The 21,722-nt window shown below is 36.6% G+C and overlaps 1 protein-coding gene across 2 annotated transcripts in view; it reads left to right on the forward strand.

Moving 5' to 3' along the window:
- CDC42 (cell division cycle 42) overlaps positions 1–20,801 on the forward strand; it is a 38,145-nt gene extending 17,344 nt beyond the window's left edge. For both annotated transcript variants that reach the window (XM_063105604.1, XM_063105603.1), the window contains exons 2-6: positions 7,212–7,366; positions 10,211–10,283; positions 14,176–14,285; positions 14,408–14,605; positions 19,319–20,801. In XM_063105604.1, coding sequence (XP_062961674.1) covers positions 7,262–7,366; positions 10,211–10,283; positions 14,176–14,285; positions 14,408–14,605; positions 19,319–19,408 — 576 coding nt within the window. In that variant the 5' untranslated portion in view covers positions 7,212–7,261 and the 3' untranslated portion in view covers positions 19,409–20,801. The remainder of the gene's footprint in view (positions 1–7,211; positions 7,367–10,210; positions 10,284–14,175; positions 14,286–14,407; positions 14,606–19,318) is intronic.
- Positions 20,802–21,722: the final 921 nt, after the last annotated feature.

The raw sequence follows: 21,722 nt of genomic DNA on the forward strand, positions 1-21,722 counted from the left end.
GGATATGCTGGGGTTGTCCGTTTAGCTCACTTGGTGAGAGCTTGGTGCTGATTAACACCAAGGTCAGGGGTTCGGATCCACATACCAGACAGCTGCAAAAAAAAAAAAAGAAAAAGAAAAAAAAGACCCACAAAACCTTGATGAGAGACCCAATTCTCTACTCTGATATATGTTGTGATTTCACAGTGTGTATTGGTTTCTTTCACAAGTGGCAGAAAAGGGAGGAATTTGAATAATTGCTTCAGTAAGTGCTTCATATTTGACATCCAACCCTTTACATGTATTAATGCATTTAATTGGCAGTTGGAGATATTAGGGGTTTTGCAAACATTTTTTGGGAGAGACATGATAAAGAATTCTAGATGGTATATATTTGCCAAAAACCCAAAGATACTTTTGTGCAACATCTGAAAAGTACATTTCAGGGTGAGGGGAAAAACCCCAGTATCTTTCCCAACAATCACAAACTGTAGTAGTGCTGTTGTCACTTACATTTTTGCCTGAGTCTACCTCCCTGATTTCTTTAACTGTTTTTGGTAACAATATTTACCTTTTTTTTTTACATGTTCAGCAGTTTCATGTCAAAAATCAAGAGAAAGGCAGCAACAGAATTCTGTCCTTTAAATTTCTTTACTGATTTGATACTGGATGTGAATAAGTAGTTTTTTGGGGAGAAAATGAGGTTAGTCAGAGCTATTTAAGGATAGAGAACAAAATAAGGTTGATCGTTTTGAAAAATAAAATATATTAGTCTTGCTAATTTCAAGAAAAATAAGTCAAAATACTGTTTTATTTTTAATATATTGTTTGTAATTGTTTTTATTATTATCATTATTATTATTGTCGTGATGCAACCGCGGCCCCATTTCAATTATTTTATATGCTTACTGTGAGGAACCACCTTATTTACCACCTTTCTTGATGGGGGGATTCTGTTCTTCATTAATTTCTTCCTTGTTAGCATACATGCCCCTGGAAGATAGAACATAAACAAATTAAGATAACTGGTTAGCTCCTAGAGATGTGCTGGCTATCCTATGAGTGAGGGGGGAAAAGTCAGAAAATTTTTAAAAAATTATTTCAGGAACATATAAAGAAAATTTGGGTAACGAATAAAATATTTAAGAGTGGATATTATTACCTAATATCTACTGTAATAATTGTGCTAAAAATGATCTAATTGCTGTATTATTTATATGTGATACTTAAGTTTATATCAAAATTATTTCTCACAAAGTGTGTTCAGTCCCAAACATGGTCTGGGATTTTATTTTACCCTACTTAGGTATTTGCATTAGCCTGATATTGTTTTGTGGATGCTGGCAGAAGACATGAGACTCAGGTCAGAGGCAAAAGAACTTAATTACTTAAGGCACAGCAAGCAGCATGAGATCAGTGTGTTGCTTTTCCTTGTCCCTAAGACCCATTAAGGAAGGACCTGCAGTCTCATATGGATACTGCGCATGCAAACTGAGTTTAACTCAGAGCTGAGGATCACTGAGCTTGGAGAACCCACTATTTCATAAAAGCAGTAAGCAGACTTGTTCTCTGTCCCAGAAGGAGCCATGATAGTATTCTTCAAGGTTGTTTGCTGCAAACACATCCCTATTGTATGCCCTGGGTAAGAGAGTGGCCAGGCTCTTGCATACTTTGCTTACCCAGGAAGATATGGGGTCGTGAGAGATCTATGAGGACTGTATCTCCCAACATAGAGTTGTCTACTTTTTACTAATCGAAAGATATTTTACAGAATTCCAATTTTAATTTTATTTTTCAAATTGGAATGGACACATTTAGTTTTGGAAAGCTTCTTTTGGATTTTTCCTAGGACAACAACTTCGAGCAGTAGCTGTATTGCTTTGACCTTTTGAAGGAATGCCAAAGTTTTCTAAGATTACTTCTTGTTTACTCTGAAAACATTATATCATTCAGGAAGAACTATCTTTATGTGGTTTGTGTTGTATATTTGCTTGAAGTCCGAAGAGTTGGAAAAAAAAAAAGTTATATATGGGCACTAACTGTCTGGCTTTAGGCCATGTCCTTGTGTTTTGGCCAGAGTTTTCTTATTTGCGAAATCATGGAATTAAGTTAGTTCATTAAGGGACATTTCAGTTCTACAAACAAACAAACAAACAAACCTCTGTTTTGGTTCTTTTGATTAATATTGGGTAAACTCAAATGATTAGGGTCTCTTCCATTTTGTTTGAAGTTAAACATTTATTTCAGGGTTTAAAAACATTTATTTACAATGAATTGTTTTGGGGAGGAAAAGGTAGCTATGGTGGAGGTGTAATAGGATTTTTTGGGTAGGGCTTTCTAAACAATATTGTATTCTTAGTTGAACATATTAAGTCTACCCATATGCCTTTTGTTTTCATATGTGTTCTGTGATGCAAAACCAAATAAGACAGTGTATTAAAACACCTGCATACATGTGAATACTTTTGGTTACTTAATAATCACATGAGCGGATATTTAAAAAATTGTCCTTCATGTTTTGGTCTCTAGTTGGTACAGTGATCAAACCCTGGACCTTGATGTTGTCAGCACTGTGCTCTAACCAGCTGAACTAACTGGCCAGCCTCCAAATTGTGCTTTAGTTATGCTAGTATAAGTACAGCAGAAGGTTATATGAACTGCGTTCTCTAAAGTAACTGCATTTGATAGTAGAGAAAAGTGGTCCTGATTTTATTTTTTTCTGTCTAATCCCACAACCAGACTAGTTGTTCAGTTGGATTGGTAAGGAAGATTTGTGAAAGTGGGTCATTCTTCTCTTAATTCTGACAGTGCCTCTTCTTTCATGTATCCTTAGTATGAAAATGGGTTACTTCAGGGGCAAATATATTTCAAATGAAAACAACTTTACTTTTAGTGCATTTTGTATAAGTGTGAATATGGTGTTGTTTTTTCTGATACCACTTATTTTTATTTTTTATTTTTTGACATCACTTCTGACAATTCAGTTCTGACACTAACCCCCACCCCACAGGTTAATAACGGCTGCAAATGAGGTTAAGCTGCAAATGATGTGCCTGGGCTACCCACACTTCTTCCCAGTCGACTACAAATTCTGGGGTTCCCATGATCATCCTCAGGTTTGATAATTGGCTAGAACAACTCATAGGACTCAGGAAAACATATGACTTATGTTTTCTCTTTTATTATAAAGGACACAGCTCAGGAACAGCTAAATGGAAGAGATACATAGGGCAAGGTATGGGGTTGGGAGAGCTTCCACTCTGCACCCCCCCAGCACCTCAGGAGATAGAGCTCAAACTCTAGCCCCCTTTTCCTCCCTGGAGGTTGGTGAATGGGGCTGAATGGTCTTTATGGTAACCAACCCATCCTGTGGCTATCTTGGGGCCCCACAAAAGTCACTTTATTCACCTCAATTCACATGTGATTTTGTTATGAATAACAAAAGACACTCATCACTCAGGAAATTCCTAGGATTTTAGGAGCTCTGTGCTAGAAACTGGGGAGAGAGACCAAATATTTATTGTTACCAGAGTGAATTACCAAAAGTTTGACATGCTTTTTATTCAAATAATTTACTGTTAATACTTGGTATAGTTTTATAAATGGTATAATAATCTGAAAATATAATTTTTTACAAAACACGCTTATTAGCAAATATTTAATCTCAAATCAATTCATATGCTTTATGTGCCTCGTGCCTAGAATTAACCATGGGGCATGGGAAAATAGGGTATCTGTTAGCTGGAAGCTTTTCCTTTCCTTACAAATCCTTTCCCCAGAGATCGTCTGTGGTAGAGTTTGTTGACAGCCAGCCAATAATAATACTAAAGAGGGTTCAATAGCCTCTTTAAATCTATAGCTCATGGACTCCACAAAACTTCAAGGGTTTTAACTCTTGAGTTTCTCAAAGGGTAATTGGATCCCCAAAATGTTAAGAACCACAAGATATGGGTGTTGCTGTGGTTGTCTGGTGGAGGGATAGATTTTAAGAAGGAAGGTGGAAGGATACACCTTACTTCACAGTTTTATTTCCTGTGATTGACAAAATCATTTCTTACGGTGTTTAAGTTGTGCAACCCAATTCTAAGTTGTGGTACAAATGAACTTCACTATTAAGGAGGGAGATGGTATTTAGTTGTTGGTGCAAAATAACTTTTCTAGTCACTCTGGATAGCAAAATAAACTAGTAATTGGTTTAATTGATACTAAGTATCTTCTTTCCTGCCATAGTGATTTGACATTATTGCAACATAGTATATACGAACATTTCTGGCCTCGTTTCCCCATGTTGTTGAAGCTGGCATTGTATGCGTATATAGTAAATCCAGAGTCTCTCCCCAGATCATCACCCACCCCCGCCCCAGTCTGTGGATCATCTGGTGACGTTTTATACATGAATTAATTAATTAGTAATACATGCCAAATGCTTTGCAGGATAGTCTTAATTAAATTGGAACTTGACTCTTAAATGGCCACCTTTGTAATGTTAGCTCTAAATTTGATTACTTTGTAGTAAGAACAATGAGTACTACTGTATTTACTTTGAGTGTAAAAATGTACATGTTACTTTCTAAGTGGTTTGGAATTGTTCTCTTAAAATTCCTTATATTGACTTAGAGGTGCCATTACTCATTCAAGTCTAATAGCTAACGCTAAGCAGTTATTGTATGCCAGGCTCTGTTTTAAGTTCTTTACATGTATTATCTTATTCTACCAATTTACCCTATAAGGAAGGAATGACTATCTTCATTTTTAGAGAAGGGAAAACTGAGCCACAGAAAGGTCATATAACTTGCTCAATGTCATGTAGCTAGAGTATGGTGTAGAGCCAGTCTGACTCCAGAACCCAGGCACTTAACATGGACCCACAACTAGTTTCCAACAAATTGCTGAACTGTTGGTTGGGAAGCCTAAAAAATGGAAGATTCATGGGTAAATAGAAAGGGGAAGAGTAAATTCTATCTTACAAATTCTCTTTTCCTGCCTTCTCTCTGCCAATAAATTTAGCACAGTAGTTGTATGTAGGGTGAAGAAATAGGAAGTGATCTTAACTCCTATTTCTTGCTTCTTTATTTCTGCCTTCCTTATTTCTTTATTGCCAGCAACTCTCATAGGTATATATTTGCCACTCTACTAGCAGTTATCATGTCTGTTTTTTTTAATGTCACTTCTCAGGAGAAGTAGTATAGTGAAATATTTAAGAGTAGAGACTTGAGAGTCAGACTGCATGGGTTTAAATTCCAATTCTAACACTGGCTAAGTAATCGTGGCCTAGTTGCTTAAACTCACTGAGCCTCACTTAGTTGTAAAATAGGGATAGTATAGTACATACCTCATAAGGTTGTTGGAAGGATGAAATATGTGAATATGTGTAATTTGTTTAGAACAATACATGGCACCTAGTAAGTGCTGTATATAAATGTTTGGTGTGATCATTATCATTATTTGAAAACAATTTTTGGTTGAACTAGTAATTGGTTTAATTTAGGATGAATATCTTTTTTTGGGGGGGGAGTTGGCTGGAAAGGTCATCTGAACCCTTGACCTTGGTGTTATAAAGGGATCAGTGTCTTTAACCTTTGATGTTATATTAGTGTGAGTGTTTCTCTAGCGCATAATAGGAAAAAGAAAAGGAAGAAAAGAGATGAAAGGAAGTTGAAGAAAGAAAGAGAAATACAATCCAGATAGTTTTGATGAGAAATGGGAGAGTGTATATTTCCTGTAGGTTACTCACTCCTAATGTAAGTTTCATATTCTTTGGTTGTGTGATTTTTTTTCATCCATTCTGCAGGCCACAGCGTGCTAGTCTTTGTGCTCAGTGCTAGAAGTATAGTGGTGTGTGAGATGGTATAGGCTTATATACAGAAATGTTAATAGGCATTTGTAAATCATTACGTTTAAGACTTGTGAAGGGCGCCATAGGAGCACATAGGCATGGTATCCAAACCAGTGTTAGGTGAGTCTGTATTTTCATGTTTAATAAGGTGGCAACTCTAGCCGTCTAGAAACTGTAACCCCTTTAGGAGTGTGATTTAAATAGGACTTTATCTTAAAAATCTAGGTATATGTGAGGTGGTTACTTTTTTATTCTCCCAGAAAAACAGTTAAAGTATTTCACTGAATCCAAGATTCCATTTATCCCAATTTCATAGATGTCAGAATGTGGGGGAAAAATGGCTGATAATGATTGGAAGGAACCCTCAATAAATATACATTCTGATTTTAAAGATGTTTAAGTGTGAGGAGAAGGTATCTGAACATTGATGAAATATAATAATCTTGGGTGCATTTGTAATCAGTAGCTGCTGCTGCTTTTTTCCTAAAAAGATTACCAGTAAGGGGATCTTAACCCTTGACTTGGTGTTGTCAGCACCATGCTCACCCAGTGAGCTAACCGGCCATCCCTGTATGGGCTCTGAACCCGTGGCCTTGGTGTTATCAGCACCACACTCTCCCAAGTGAGCCACGGGCCGGCCCCATGTAATCAGTAGCTTCTTAGGAGGGAGAAACTACAGTAAGATCAGCTAAAATAATTGTATCCGCTTATAAATAAGTCAGGATGATCTAGAGGGATTTTTTTTCATTACAAAAATGTAGATTTTTGGATTCTTCGTGTCATGAGTATTGAATTAGTAGCTAGGCAACCTGGTATTAAAACAGTTGCAGAGATGGGGAACACCCTGATTTTTGTCTAGTTCGTCCTGTTGCTCATATATTACTGGTGGGTGGGAGGATAGTGGTGGTGCTCTGCTGCTTATTGGTTACAGCCTGAGTAACTGTAGCTTTAAGGCTAGGTAAATGAACTGTTCTTTAAAGCAGAGGCCTTTGTATTGCAGTTTAGTTCACATACCACATATACATACGCTTGTGTGTGCACATGTACCTGAAGGAAGTGTTTCACAAAGTAATACTTGGCACACTATATTGGACTCCTTCTGTATAGCCTCTTCTCTTTCTTTATAAAAGGAACTGTGTTGCTCATTACACCACTTTGGACTTTTAAAAAATAACACTTAAAAAGTCGAGACAACCAGCAATGAGAAACGTAGAAAACTGACTCTTATTTGTTATTGTGACTTTGAGCAAGTTACTATTTCTCTGTCTAGGTTTTTTCAGCCGTAGTAGTTGTGCTAGTTCTATTCTTGCTCTGAATGACTGAACCTGCTGCTTGTTGAGGAAAGAAAGTACATAAGTATAAGTAAATAAAACAAGTATCTCTATTCTTTTCGTAGGTCCACATCAAATTTGAAATATTTAAAGTGGATACTAAACTGTGCCAGCAATGCAGACAATTAAGTGCGTTGTTGTGGGTGATGGTGCTGTGGGTAAAACATGTCTCCTGATATCCTACACAACAAATAAATTTCCATCTGAATATGTGCCGACTGTAAGTATAAAGGCTTCCATTAGTTAATGAAATGTATTAAAATTTGTCCTTTTGAAAACACTTTCTCTGTGTGTACTGAAATTTTTCTGTTGTCTGCCTTTGTTTCCTGTTTTTGAAGATCTTGACTACTCTTGGGTAAGTTATATACACTTTAAAATAAAGAGCTGAAAAAATCAGTGGAAAGTCAGAAGGGGTGACACAAGGGTTTGCAAGAAGTGCTGGGAGGCAAAACTCCAGTAGACAAGATTCTAAAGAGTGGTGGTCTCAGTTTGGAGAAGTATGCCCTACATCTTGGAATGAGGTGACTTTTTTTTTTTTTTTTTTTCTGATATCTTGGCCAATGATTGATCAGTGCTTCAGGGTCTCCTGGGATGCTATGTGGGGTCTTGTAATTTCAGAGAAAGTAGTATGTCTGTCCCCTTATCTCGTGGAGTTGTTCTTTTACTACTGAGAGAGCTCCAAATTGGTTCTTAGGGGTGGAGAAGAGAGGACCTGTTTTGTTATGAGAACACCAACAGAAACTTTGGGGGTTATCCCCAAAGTTGCTTTTTTATAAACTCCTTGGAAGGGTCAAGGGAAGATGGGGATAAGGAAGGTAATGAAGTGAGAGAGAAAATTACTTAGAGTAACACTCATTTGTGAAAGAATGTGTTTGGGGATCTAGTGTTTGGCCCAAGTTGCGTTACCAACCCAGTGCTATGTTAAATGTCTGTGTCCATTTAGCGGTGAGGGGAAGTTGGAGTTGGCTGGCATGGTAGTAATCACTTCTGTTAAGTGAGCTATTTTATGGGTTATGAGAAGCCTATGTATGATTAATATGGGGCTAGTATTTTTTTGGAAGTGAAAAGGAAGTAAATGTATGAGTACCTTAGGTTCATCTTTGGAGATATGAGTATTATCAGAAAGGTAAATACAGGTTAAAGCCTTGGTAATTACATTCAGTTGGAATTGACGGTCTCTATAATGTCCCAAAATAGGTAAAATAATTGAATTAGGCCAAGGGTATAGGTAGAAAGAAGGTGAGGTTTCTTGGAGTGGGGGAATTTGAAGATATAATTAAATAGAAAATCATATTTTTGAGTTGGCCCATTTGGGGACAGTGTCCATGGAAAATGTTTTGAGGTTGCAAGGAACTTTTAGGGGACTTTTAGAGAGATACATGATTTTGTTTCAGAGTGATGACAACTATGAGAATTTTTGTGTTTGTCTCCTTTAAAGTTACTTACTTGTAAACATGATTTCTAAGTCTTTTATGAGTTTGATCATTTGGTGTTGTATTTTATGGGGATTGTGGGTGTTTTACATGTGTGCTTGTATGTGGATCTCTGGAAAAGGGATGGGTGGGGGGAAAGAGTAGCAATAGAATACAATTTTAAATGAACCTGCTTAGGTAAATAAGTGGACCATGAAGCACAAATAATGTACTCATAGTACCTGTTTATATTCCAAAATAATAGAAATTTAGAGCATGACGGGATCATACATATCATCTTACCCATCTCTTACAGGAATTCAGGCTGAATTTAGGGATGAGACTTAAAAGTCTAAATAGTCAAATACTACTATAAGTAGAATTTGGAATGGAAGCCATCTTTTCTGATTCCTAATCCTGTCTTGTCTAGCCCTCCAGTAAAGGAGGGCTATTTTGAGTCCCTTTTCTTAAGTGTGACTTAAAATAAACTGTGTGGTTTGAGAGGTTAACCACATTCATTCCATTACTTTGTTCTCTGTGAAGAACTGGCTTTCCTTTAGCTACCATCTCCCCCATGACCTTGCTTCCACTCTTTTCATTTAAACAAGCTCCTGAACAACCCATTAAAACATGAACCAGAAAATTAGCTAAAGGTTAAGCAGGGCTGATGTTAAAATGTAGCATCCTTTTTGCTTTTTATTTGTTTGTTTATTTGTTTGTTTGACAGCTGCCTGGTATGGGGATCTGAACCCTTGACCTTGGTGTTATAGCACTGTGCTCTAACCAACTGAGCTAATCAGGCAGCCCTGCATTGCTTTTATTTTTAAAATTTTATTTAGTTTTTTAAATTTAAACATTTTTATAGTAATTTGACAAATTGCAGTTGTATGTGAAAATTTTGCTTTTCAATTGTAAATTAATTCAAAAGAATCCATGAATTAGTGTTACGTCTTTTCCCACTTAGCCCCATTACCCCCCATTTTCACAAATAACTTAGTACAAGCAATATTAGTACGTGAGTTTGTTAAAGGTTTTATGGTTGATTTACAAATAAAACATCTAGTCAGAGAAGATATCTTAGATCATGTGGTTTGTACTCAATAATAATATTTATGAAATTTCCAACAGATAATCTGCCAGACTTTTCTTGGACACTTTCCTCGAGTACTTTGAAGGGGAATTTATTTCTCTCAAATGGGCTTGTTTGCAACAAGCCTTTCTTGTCTGGGACCCCGAAAGGAAAAAAATACAACAGATCTAGGAGATTTTAATTCTAGATTAAAAGGAAATGGTCTGTGAAGAAATGATTTCTTAGAAATCAGAGTGAACATTGAGGTATAACACTGTCTCAAAGTTTCAGACTTGAACAGAATCATTTTGTGTGGCTAGAGGATTCTGCTCCTGTGATACCTCTAAACCTTGTGTGGCTCTTTATTCAGGCTGCTGGGGTAGAGCAGACATCCCAGAGCACATCTTCTGTCACTTTTAGCTCATATAAGGATTTAGTTGGCAAGGTTGGTTTTATAAGGAAGACGGACTAAGGGAAGATTAAGTTTTAGGAAGGGGAAACATTGCCTTAGCTTAAGAGTTGTCCTATACCATTTTGACCCTCCCTTTGCTCACTAACAATGTTGTATTGTTTTTGTTGTTAGGTTTTTGACAACTATGCAGTCACAGTTATGATTGGTGGGGAGCCATATACTCTTGGACTTTTTGATACTGCAGGTAAAAACTTAATGTCTTTTATAATGTTTTGATCTGTAACTATAACAGTTGCTAGTCGTCTTCCTTTTTTGGACATTTTGGGAGACTAGCATATTAGTAAATCACTTGCCTTTTGTTAATAGTTATCAGGATTGAATATAATGATGGTTGATGCTAGACCAAGGAGCAATCCCAGACTTGGGATGGCAGATAGGACTTTGGAGTACCCTGGGTTGATGGTGTAGTAGAAGAAAAAGTAAAGCGAGAGCAGAGTTCTTTAGACAAGCTCTGAATTGGATTAAAACCCTGATATGTGCACCTTGCAGAGAATTGGGGACTGTGTTAGTGGTTGGATAGAGACTAAGGGAATGAATTTATAGCAAGCATGCCTACTGATTATCTTCCTTCACCCCTACCTTCCCCCTTTTTAAAGCCCAGAGTTTCCTAAATATGGCCGAGGTTGTAAACTGGTAAACCATGTGTAGTGTTTATTGTTATCACTTTGCAATTTGAAGGCTTATTTAGCATATGTGTCTGTATAATACATGTTTAGATAGCTTCTTATGATAGCTTTTTATTTTATACAACATCTGAAAATATGTTGAGGATGAACCAATATCTAGCTCATAGTACTGACATTTGTTATCAACTCTAAATTATAAGGACAAATTACTTTCTTCCTTAAATGTACCTAATTCCTCAGTGTTATTTCCTACTTGTTTTAATACTGGATGCACATGTTTTATTTCTGACTTCTCTCTATGTAGTCATTTATTATCAGCTCAGTTAGCCAAAGGAAAATCTCAGAAAGGTATCCTTTTTAATATGTAGGGATTCTAAACTTTCTGCATTTTATCAGTTACTCTGTCATGGTCTGCCAGCTGGCATATTGCTCTTAAAGTGCACTTTGAGGAAGTGTCTGGGTTTAATTGGGAGCGTGAAATGGAGAGACAATAGTAAACAGTTAAATTTAGAGAAAATCTTAATGAATTAAAAATTAGAAGAGTAATGGTATACAAGGGTACTTAAAAAGTTCATGGTAAAATAGAATTGAAAAATAATATGAATCATTTTATGAACTTTTTGAAGTACCTTTGTATTAGAGGAAACTTGGAAAATGGAGGTGATAAAATAATGACCCATAATCTCATAATAGGTGAGATTTTTTTTTTTTTCTGTTTTTGTGTGCCCTTGGAGGCGATCTGTATGTAGAGGATAAACAATTTATGGCTATTTGTGGTTGAAAGTTAATTTTAAGTTTTATTTTCAAATTTCAAATCTTATTTTTTGTAAGCCTTTACATTTTTTAATCAGTACTTCTTAAAACTTTATTGACATATAATGCAGTTTATTCATTTTAATGTGTCAGTTTGGAGAATTTTGCTTATCTCTATCATAATTAAGTAATATAACTTTTTTTGTGTGTGTGGTGGTTGGTCGGTGCGGGGTTCTGAGCTCATGATCATGGTGTTGTAAGTCTCTGCTCTAACCAACTGAGCTAACTGGCCAGCGCCCGAGATATATAACATTTTTATCACCCTAAAAAGTTTCTTTTTGCCCCTTTGCATTCAGTCCCTTCCCTTTACCTGGCCTCAGGTAACCGCAAATCTGCTTTCTACGTTTCTACAGTTTTGCTTTGCTAGGATTTCATATAAATGGAGTCATATGATATGTAGTCTTTTGTGTTTAACTTCTTTCACTTAGCATAATGTTTGTGAGAGTCATCCGTGTTGTGTGTATCTAGTAGTTCCTTTTTGTTGCTGAGTAGTATTCCATTCTATGAATATAGCACAAATTGTTTATCCATTTACAAGTTGAATGTTTGGGTTCTAGTTTTAAGTGATTATGAATAATGACTGGTGCTATGAAGTGCTTCCATGTTTTAGCTATTGTGAATAACATTGCTAAGAACATGGGTATACAAATATCTCTTTGAGATGCTGCTTTTAATTGTATTGTGGTATATGTCCAGAAGTGGAATTGCTAAATCATGTGGGAATTCTATTTTTAGTGTTTGAGGAACCTCCATATTGTTTTCCACAGTGGCTGTACCATTTTACATTCCCACCAACAGTGTACAAAGGTTCAGTTTCTCCACATCCTTGCTAATACTTATTTTGCCATTCTAATGAATAGATGATATCTCATTGTAGTTTTGATTTGCATTTCCCTAGTGATTAGTGATGTATTGAGCATCTTTTCATGTACTTGTGGACCATTTTGTATCTTCTTTGAAGAAATGTCTATACAAGTCCTTTGACTATTTTTGAATTGGGTTTGTTTTTTGTTGGGTTTTAGGAGTTCTCTATAGATGCTAGGTTTTTTTTTTTTTTTTTTAAATTTTTTTTTAATTTTTAAAAAGATGACTGGTAAGGGGATCTTAACCCTTGACTTGTTGTTATAAGCACCAGGCTCACCCAGTGAGCTAACTGGCCATCTCTATATAGGGATCCGAACCCATGGCCTTGGTGTTATCAGCACCACACTCTCCCGAGTGAGCCATGGGCCAGCCCTATATAGATGCTGATTATTAATCCCTTATCAGATATATGATTTGCAAATATTTTCTCCCATTCTGTGGGTTGCCCTTTTTACTCTGTAGACAATGTCTTTTGATGCATAAATTTTTAAAAATTTCATGAAGTCCAGTTTGTCTATTTTTTTCTTTGGTTGCCTGTGACTTTAGTGTCATATCCAAAAAAAATCATTGCCAAGTCCAATGCTGCAAAGCTTTCGCATATGTTTTCTGAGAGTTTTTAAAGTTTTAGATTTTACATTTAGGTCTTTGATTCATTTTGAGTTAAGTTTTGTATATAGTGTTAGGTAAGGGTCCAACTTCATCTTTTGCATGTGGATATCTAGTTTTCTCAGCATCGTTTGTTGAAAGGTGTCCTTTCACCACTGAATAGTCTTGGCACCCTTGTCAAAAATAATTTGGGCCATAAATGTGAAAGTTTATTTCCAAGTTCTCTAATCTATTCCATTATCTATATGTCTGCCTTGTACCAGTACCACTATTTTGATTACTGTAGCCTCGTAAGTTTTGAAATCAGGAAGTGTGAGTTCTCCAGCTTTATTCTTCTTTTTCAAGATTGTTTTGGCTATTTGGGATCTCTTGAGATTCCATGTGAATGAGTTTTTCTGTATCTGCAAAAAAAAAAATCATTGGGATTTTGATAGGGATTGCATTGAATCTGTAGGTTGTTTTGGGTAGTATTGACATCCTAACAATATTAAGTCTTCCAATCCATGAGCATGGGACATGTTTCCATTTATTATGTCTTTTAAAATTTCTTTTAGTAGTGTTTTGTAATTTCTCTTGTACAAGTCTTTCACCTCCTTAGTTAATTCCTAAATATTTTATTCTTTTTGAGCATCTCATTGATTCTTACCAATTTTTTTTTCCCTAGACCTTTTCAGTGTCACATACTGGCTTTATGTGCACACATTAACTAAACATGTGAACCTGCTTCTGTAGTCATGATGGGCAATGGAGTTTTTCAGCTGGGTTTCACTGAGATTTTTGTTTTCTTAGATGGTTTCGCTGTGATTGTTTTTTAACCAGATCTGACTAGGATTGATTTTTAACCATTTCTTTGGCAACAGTTTATTATTATTACACTATTGTTGGGTTACTAATGGACACAAAGATTGAAAATTGCAAAGTGGTAAAAAAGCAAACAATATAATAGCAAATTTATTGCTGTTCTGAGTGCTCGACATATTAAATAGGATTAGCTAAATGAATATATTGTCCAAATATTGTATTACAAAGCCATTTATTTTATTAGATAAATAATAATGATCAGTGTGCTGTTAAGCTGCATGCTTAATGTGTTGACTGACTTGTGATTTTTAATGTTGTGAGGACACCAAGATTCAGTTGCTGACTTCTCTCTAATTTTTTTTCTAGGGCAAGAGGATTATGACAGATTACGACCGCTGAGTTATCCACAAACAGATGTATTTCTAGTCTGCTTTTCAGTGGTTTCTCCGTCCTCGTTTGAAAATGTGAAAGAAAAGGTAAGTTGGTCACATATTCTTGCCCTGAAAAAGATCATTATAGAATTTCTGCTGACTTGTCATATATAGCTTTAGAGGCTTGTGGATTAATGAAGGTATATTTTAAAATACCTTTTCTTTAGTGGGTGCCTGAGATAACTCACCACTGTCCAAAGACCCCTTTCTTGCTTGTCGGGACCCAAATCGATCTCAGAGATGACCCCTCCACTATCGAGAAACTTGCCAAGAACAAACAGAAACCAATCACTCCAGAGACTGCTGAAAAGCTGGCCCGTGATCTGAAGGCTGTCAAGTATGTGGAGTGTTCTGCACTCACACAGGTAAGGAATGTATGAAAGCCCATGTTTGTTTATTGTTGAGTAGTTTCATAGAGCATTAGGACACAGGGGTTATTTCTAACAGTGGTTAGCAGTGCTCACTGCTGCCCAGGAAGAATATGACCAGCTTCATATTGTATATTCTTTTGCTAGAGGCCTCTGTGTTTATGGGGAACATTATTAGTCTCTAAAGCTCTTGTGTTGTTGAGCTCCCATGTTGTACTGAATAATTTGTAGTGGTTAGGGTTGTGGGGGAAAAAAAAAAAAAAACAGACAAAAAGATCCCAGAAAAACAGGATATGTCCAGATAAGCATAGACAAGAGAGGATGTGAATGATTTTTTTTTTTTTTTCCCTTTAAGAGACTTAAATTTTTGTGTAAATATATCTGATCTTTTCTTGACAATTCTGATAGTTGTGGTGCTACACTGTTTCTGGGTTAATTCAACTGGGACAGAGTATTATAATAATTGAGACTTTCATGTCAAGGCTGCCTTGGCTATTTCTGCCAATTTTTCAAATATGCTTTATGAGGTGTCTCTGTTCCTGTGCTTTTGGGTATTTCTTTCTCATGTGGACCTCTTTTTTGGGGGGCCATTTATGAATGGAACTCCTCTTGTAGTTTGATGGGAAACTCAGATTCTGAGGACAGGGAGCAATGTTAGAGTATTTAGAGTGAGAGTTGTAGCTGACTTGTATGGTTTAATCTTTTCCACCTTCATGGTGTTGTTATGCCCTCCTTTGAGTATTATTCTGGGGGCAAAGGAAAGAATTATGGAAATAATTAGCACAGAATCCCTGTATTCTACTGGTACTGGTGCTTTGATGTTTGAACAATGACCAAACATGCCTAATTAAAATAGGGCAGGGTTGAAGGGTAGAGGTTTCTAATAATTATATTGAATCCACTTATATTTATCATGCTCGCTTTTTCAGGTAATTGTTATTAAATTTTTTTAAAACACTATTAGAATCTTGATTATGGATTATGTATACCATGATAAATGGCACATGTAATTATATATTACGTATGCACTAGGTATTTAGTATATAGGGTCTGGTGCATAATTTAATAATCTCCAATTTAGCGCTTGGTTGGATATTTAAAGATAAAACTTTTATGCTTAACTGGATAACTGAAATTATCCACAGGCTAACTTCAAGGCCTAATTTCAGATGATTTAAACGCATTCTCCTAAACACAGTTTTTCTTGTCAGTTTAGTGCCATTGTAAAAGCAGATATTTCAAAATTCAGAAGGATTTACAACTTCTTACACACAGCACTAACTGAGATTTTTAAAAAAATGTCTGGTGCTTCTTTGTTTTGATGCCATCCCCAGAAGTGTGTCTGTGTGTGCATAATGGAGGTGGGGGAGTGGGGAAAAGGAGAAAGTGTACAGAACATCCATGTCAGAGTTAGATACTAATCCTACGCGCATCTGCTGCACACCCCTCTTCTCTAGATATGGACTACTTTTTAAGGAAATGGAGGCAAGTAGGCCATTTGGACCCAATTTTAGGTTACTGGTGAATCTTGTTTTAGATAACTGGATGTTTCATATAAGATTTTTATAACATTAACAGGTTTATATAGGAAATTATTTTGCAGAGAATAGTAAGTTTAAAAGGTTTTAGCAGGTACTTTTTTCTTACCAGATTTTGAAGTTTGGAGAAGTCAGAAGAGGAGAAGGTACAAAATAGGGTCTGTGGTTATGTTTGGGAGCTAGAACTTCTAGGACTCCCAATTCTGCTTGTTTTTCTAAAACTAAACTCTATATAAACACATAGTGGGTAAAGCAGAGATTAATTTTTTTATAGGGTATTTGTTGATCTCTGTCCATGAGAAGCAAAAAAGGATTTGCTTCTTGTTAAGGGATACACCCTACTTTCTAATGGTCCTCCTCCTCTTTTTTTCCTTAAGACGTTTATTTCCCTTCCCATCCTCCCTCCTTCCTTTCATATTTGACTATGAGTTTGTTCCTGGATGACTAGAAAGAATTGTAGAGGAACTTTAACTTTTGTATAGCATTTCTACTTTGTAAATGATGTGGAAGGAAGAAAATTTTTAGCCTTGTTGCTTCTTTTAAAATATTTACTACTGTTTCTCATTTATTTCGTATCTAATGGGGTGAGTGGGTACCAGTCCTCTGTGATGCCATGGTGGAAGTAGGGTGGGGGTGGGAATACCTGGGGTAGTCAGGGTTTGGCACTTACTATTAGAGATGTATTCTGGGACTTTGGGGACATTTTACTTGGGGTCAAACTGACCTAAAGCTCATGTGAAACTCCTTTGGGTGGTAAACCTGTGGCTTCAGATTTATGTGGGTTTAGGTAAGCCTGTAGACCTGGGCCCAAGGTACCACTACTATTGAGTCACACTGTCACGTTGGAGTTTCTGGCTGAGGTGTAAGTGTATTTCTGCATTGTAATCCCTGTAGATTTGAGAATATTCTTTGTTTTCACTCCATGCTTTATGCTCTGATACCCATGCAGACATCTTAAAGCATTGGACTGCTTGCTAAAACTCATCCTAGGACTCTATTCTTTGTTTTCTTATGACTTGGGTGGTGGTTACTTGCGCTAATAACATTGCTGAATAACTGAAGTGTATGCTGTTTCTAGAGTCCTTTAAACTCCTCTCAGTTGGTACTGTCACACAATTAACACTCTAAATATCTAACTTTTTTGTTTTGGGAAACCAAGTTACTCTGAAATCATGATTAATCCCATCCAGATATGTCACTGAACCTAGAAACAGGTAGCATGCCTGTCAGTCTGCTATTTGTGTCCTTCAGTTATTCAGGGGCTGAATTCACATAAGCCTGAAATTGTAATAGATTTATTTCCAAAATGTGTGTGTCATCCTTGTAGAAATACTGGGATATTCTGCAAGGCTTAATTATCAGATGTGTCTGTCTTTTGCTTACATATCTGTTTTTCTTCTCTTGGCATTATTTTCACTAAAATGTTGTAATGTTAGGTTTCAGTGTGTAATAGAAACCAACATACTGCATTTTCATAAAAATTGCTTTCTTGCTCAATTAACCTTTTTTGAAGTGAAGTTTCTATCATCTACTCTCCCAATAGCGGGTTTAAGATCTAGCATTCTGGCATTTGTTTTTCTTACAGCACATTGCTTCTGTGAATTCAGCTCATTAATCCAGACTGCTGTTGTATCTGCTAGTCTTTCTAATCCTCTAACCTGGCTGCTATTCTCTCTCCTCCCCTCTGTCTTATAGAGAGGTCTGAAGAATGTGTTTGATGAGGCTATCCTAGCTGCCCTCGAGCCTCCGGAAACTCAACCCAAAAGGAAGTGCTGTATATTCTAAACTGTTTTCTCCTTCCCCTCTTTGCTGCTGCTTCCTGTCCCACTACTGTAGAAAGAGCGTTTAAAAACAAAGGAATAAAACCATGCTGTTTGAAAGCCTCTGCGTCTTTTTACTCACCACCTTAGAGCAAACTCTGTATTAGATTTTGATCAAGAATGCAATATCTGATAGAATATTTTTTGTGATCAGTAGTCAAGTTGGACTTGTTTAACTTTCTGCTGCTTGAGTTGCCTGATGCTCAGAGCTTTTTGGTTTGGATCACTATTGCAAAAGGGAACTTGATCTGGTATTAAGAATGTCTTGTTGGAGAAAATAAGAAGAGTGCTGACACTTCTAGATCTCAGTTCTAGATGGAGAAAGTAACACAAACATCATTTTACTTTTATGATCAATTGTTAATTATAATTGCATGACAAACTTTATGGAAAAAGGGTGACCCGCTAGTAGAGTGTAATGGGGAAGGGAGAATTCTTTCCTGGTTTTCCTTTGTGCAGTGAAACTTTGTGTTGCTATTGCTTTGGCTGTCTGTGCTATGGTGGAGTATTTGTCAGTCTGGGATGGGGAAGATATCGATGTATCTGCTACTGCTTTATGAGTTCATTTGTTACATTATCTTTTAAGAATAGCCCCCATTTTAACAGTTTACTTAAGGTTTGTTAATGTTGAGATGTAAAGCTGCCACCTTTATATTTTCCTGCTTCTGATTTTATTGTGAGGGAAACATACAATTGTGGTTACCTTCAAATTTTGAAATTAAAAATATACAATTGTTTGTATAAATGCCTGATGAAGCTTTATTCCTGTTGCACTGACTGGCTCTAATTTTACATAAGTATCAGGTACCCACATTTTTGCCTCCTTGAATCCCCTTGGTTCTAATTTGGTGGGATAAAGGGAGTTCAAACCGAGTATCTTTGCAGCTACCATAATCATGCTCTCTCTTTGTTTGTGCCTTCCATACAATAAGGATGCCAGTGCCCCATGCCCGTCCTCTCAGTCCTGTTTCATATCCAGCTGTTTCATTTGAATGCAGAGCTGCTTCTCTTGTTTTTATGTAAAATGTTTCAGCAACACATTACAAAACCCATTGAATGAGCAAATGGCACATGTACTTGTTTGCTTCTTGTGACATACATTGGTCTGCAAAAGCTTTGTCAAAGGACCACTGTCTTACTCATGAATATCTGCTCCTCTGCTTCTGAATTGCTGAATCCTTCCAGTGCCCTGCCTGGACAACTTGGTGAAATGAGATTATTGTGTTGAGATTCAGGGTTTTAAATGTTTCCTTCTTTGCCAACTCTTGGGGGTTTGAATGTTTTAAATTTGAACTCCAACTTTATTATACTGAAAATCAGACTGCCCGTTTTTTCTTTCTACCCCTTTTCAGAAAGGCCTAAAGAATGTATTTGATGAAGCAATATTGGCTGCCCTGGAGCCTCCAGAACCGAAGAAGAGCCGCAGGTGTGTGCTGCTATGAACATCTCTCCAGAGCCCTTTCTGCACAGCTGGTGTCGGCATCATACTAAAAGCAATGTTTAAATCAAACTAAAGATTAAAAATTAAAATTCGTTTTTGCAATAATGACAAATGCCCTGCACCTACCCACATGCACTTGTGTGAGACAAGGCCCATAGGTATGGCCCCCCCGTTTCCTCTCCCAGTACTAGTTAATTTTGAGTAATTGTGTATTGTCAGAAAAGTGATCAGTACTAGTTTTTGTTCTGTTGTTTCAAAAAATTTTTTTTTTGTTTAAAAGCAAGGCATGCTTGTGATGACTCTGTAACAGACTAATTTGAACTGTTGAAGCTGCTCCCTTGTTCTAATCTGGGACATCTTAGTGGTTTTTTTTTTTTTCTTTTTTTCTTTTTTATAGGGGGAGTGTGTGTGGGGTTTGTTTTTTAGTCATGTTTTTTTAATTCATTAACCAGTGGACAGCCCTTAAGGGGAGGAGGACGGATTGATTCCACATTCCACGTTCTTGATCTAGTTTAGAAAACATGTTCCCCACCTGGTGCTCTTAGGAAGGAGTATAGTAAATGCCTCATTTAATAACATACTCCTTTTTGAAAGTTGCCTTTTCTCTCCACCCTTGAGTAGATCCAGTATTTGATGAAACTCATGAAAGTGGGTGGAACCTGTCTTGCCCCTCCTCTTTTCTAGGATGCACTATATATGTGACTGTGACTTTCAAGGAAATCTGTTTGCCATTTACTGATTTTTTCGGAAGTTAATTTCTAACTTCTTTCACTGATAAATGAAAAAAAGTATTGCACCTTTTGAAATACACCAAATGGATTGAGTTCATAATTAAAAATTTTTTTCCCTGTCAGTCATTGTCTTATCTGCTTAGCATAGATTTGCAACTCAATAGTGTATAATTTGGTGTTCCTAGAACGCAGCTGAAGACCTGGTATACAGAGGAAATAGGAGGGGTGGTGCTAGAAGACAGATGTCTATGGAATGATTCACATCCTCTTCCAAATTACGAGGATGGAGGCCTGCTTCATTAAGAAGCTGGGGGTTGGGTGGGGGTGGGGAGAACACTTAACAACATGGGGACCAGTCAGGGGAATCCCCTTATTTCTGTTTTGCATCTGAGGAGCCTTAGAACAGCCTGTTGAGGCTCTCTAGTTTAATAAAAAATAATGGAAGGAGTCTTATGAAGACTCTTCATAAGTGTTAATATGGATTTTATCAGCTTATTTTGGTTGCAATTTCCAGTTTTTAAAAATGTTTAGGTAATCTTTTCCATCTTCCCAAAATCATAATTCTTATAGTTTCGTTAGTGTTGAACCAATGCTTTCTCATGTCTCAACTCTTTGTATATGCATTCTTTTCAGATGTATTAAACAAACAAAAACCCTTCACAAGCCAGCCTGAGGGTTGTTATTTTCCCTCCGCCTCTTACTTTCCAGGTATTTAGGAGTGGGAACTTGACTTCTACGTAATATCAATTTCTCACAAATTTTGGGATAAGATTTTAAGCTTTATAATTTTTATTTATTTTCTGGCATTTAGTTTGAGGTGTTTTTCTTTCCATATGTTTAGGTTTGTGCCTTCTCCCTTAAGTTTGGCAGGCAGTCCAGAAACTCCTTCCCTTAAGTACTAGGTAGGTCTATAACAGTTCTTATGAAGAATTATTCAGGAATATCACTGTTCATGTTATTGGAAGGAAATATCAGCACACCTCTAATTGGTGGATTAGTTGGAAAGCAACTAGCTTCTCTCAAGTTTTCTGCATTAGTGATTCTGAAACTTGGCTACTTACTGAAGTGCAGCTTGAGCAGTGGGATTTTTAAAAGTTTTCCAGATATTTCAAAAATGCAGCCAAGTTTGAGAACTACTGTTCCTAGTTTGTTATCTCAAACTACTTCTGCCATTTTCAGATTCTGGGCTGTGAATCTGAATATGAGACACGTTTTCTTTTGGTGGCAAGAATAATTTGTTTACCTTAAGGGGATTGTACTGTTCTGCATGAGAATCCTAGAAACTAAGAACCTTTAGTCTAGTTAAGGTTTATATAGTTGTAGCTTCATTTTGACAGTTCTCTGCATAGTCATGTTTGACATGATTTCATGCTGTACTTAGAACCAAAGCTGCATTGGCTGGGAAGGGGTTAGGTAGAGGCATATCTGAGTTATAGCACTTAACCAATGTATCTTATTTATTTCTGTTGACCATATTGGGGGGAGATAGCTGGCTCATGCTATGATATCCTGGAGAGCAGAGACATGTACATCCCTATTTCTTAGTACAATAGCATATAGGTCCTTGATTATTGCTGTATTCTG

Source organism: Cynocephalus volans, chromosome 8 (assembly GCF_027409185.1).
Source record: "Cynocephalus volans isolate mCynVol1 chromosome 8, mCynVol1.pri, whole genome shotgun sequence".
In the NCBI taxonomy this organism is placed as follows: Eukaryota; Metazoa; Chordata; class Mammalia; order Dermoptera; family Cynocephalidae; genus Cynocephalus; species Cynocephalus volans.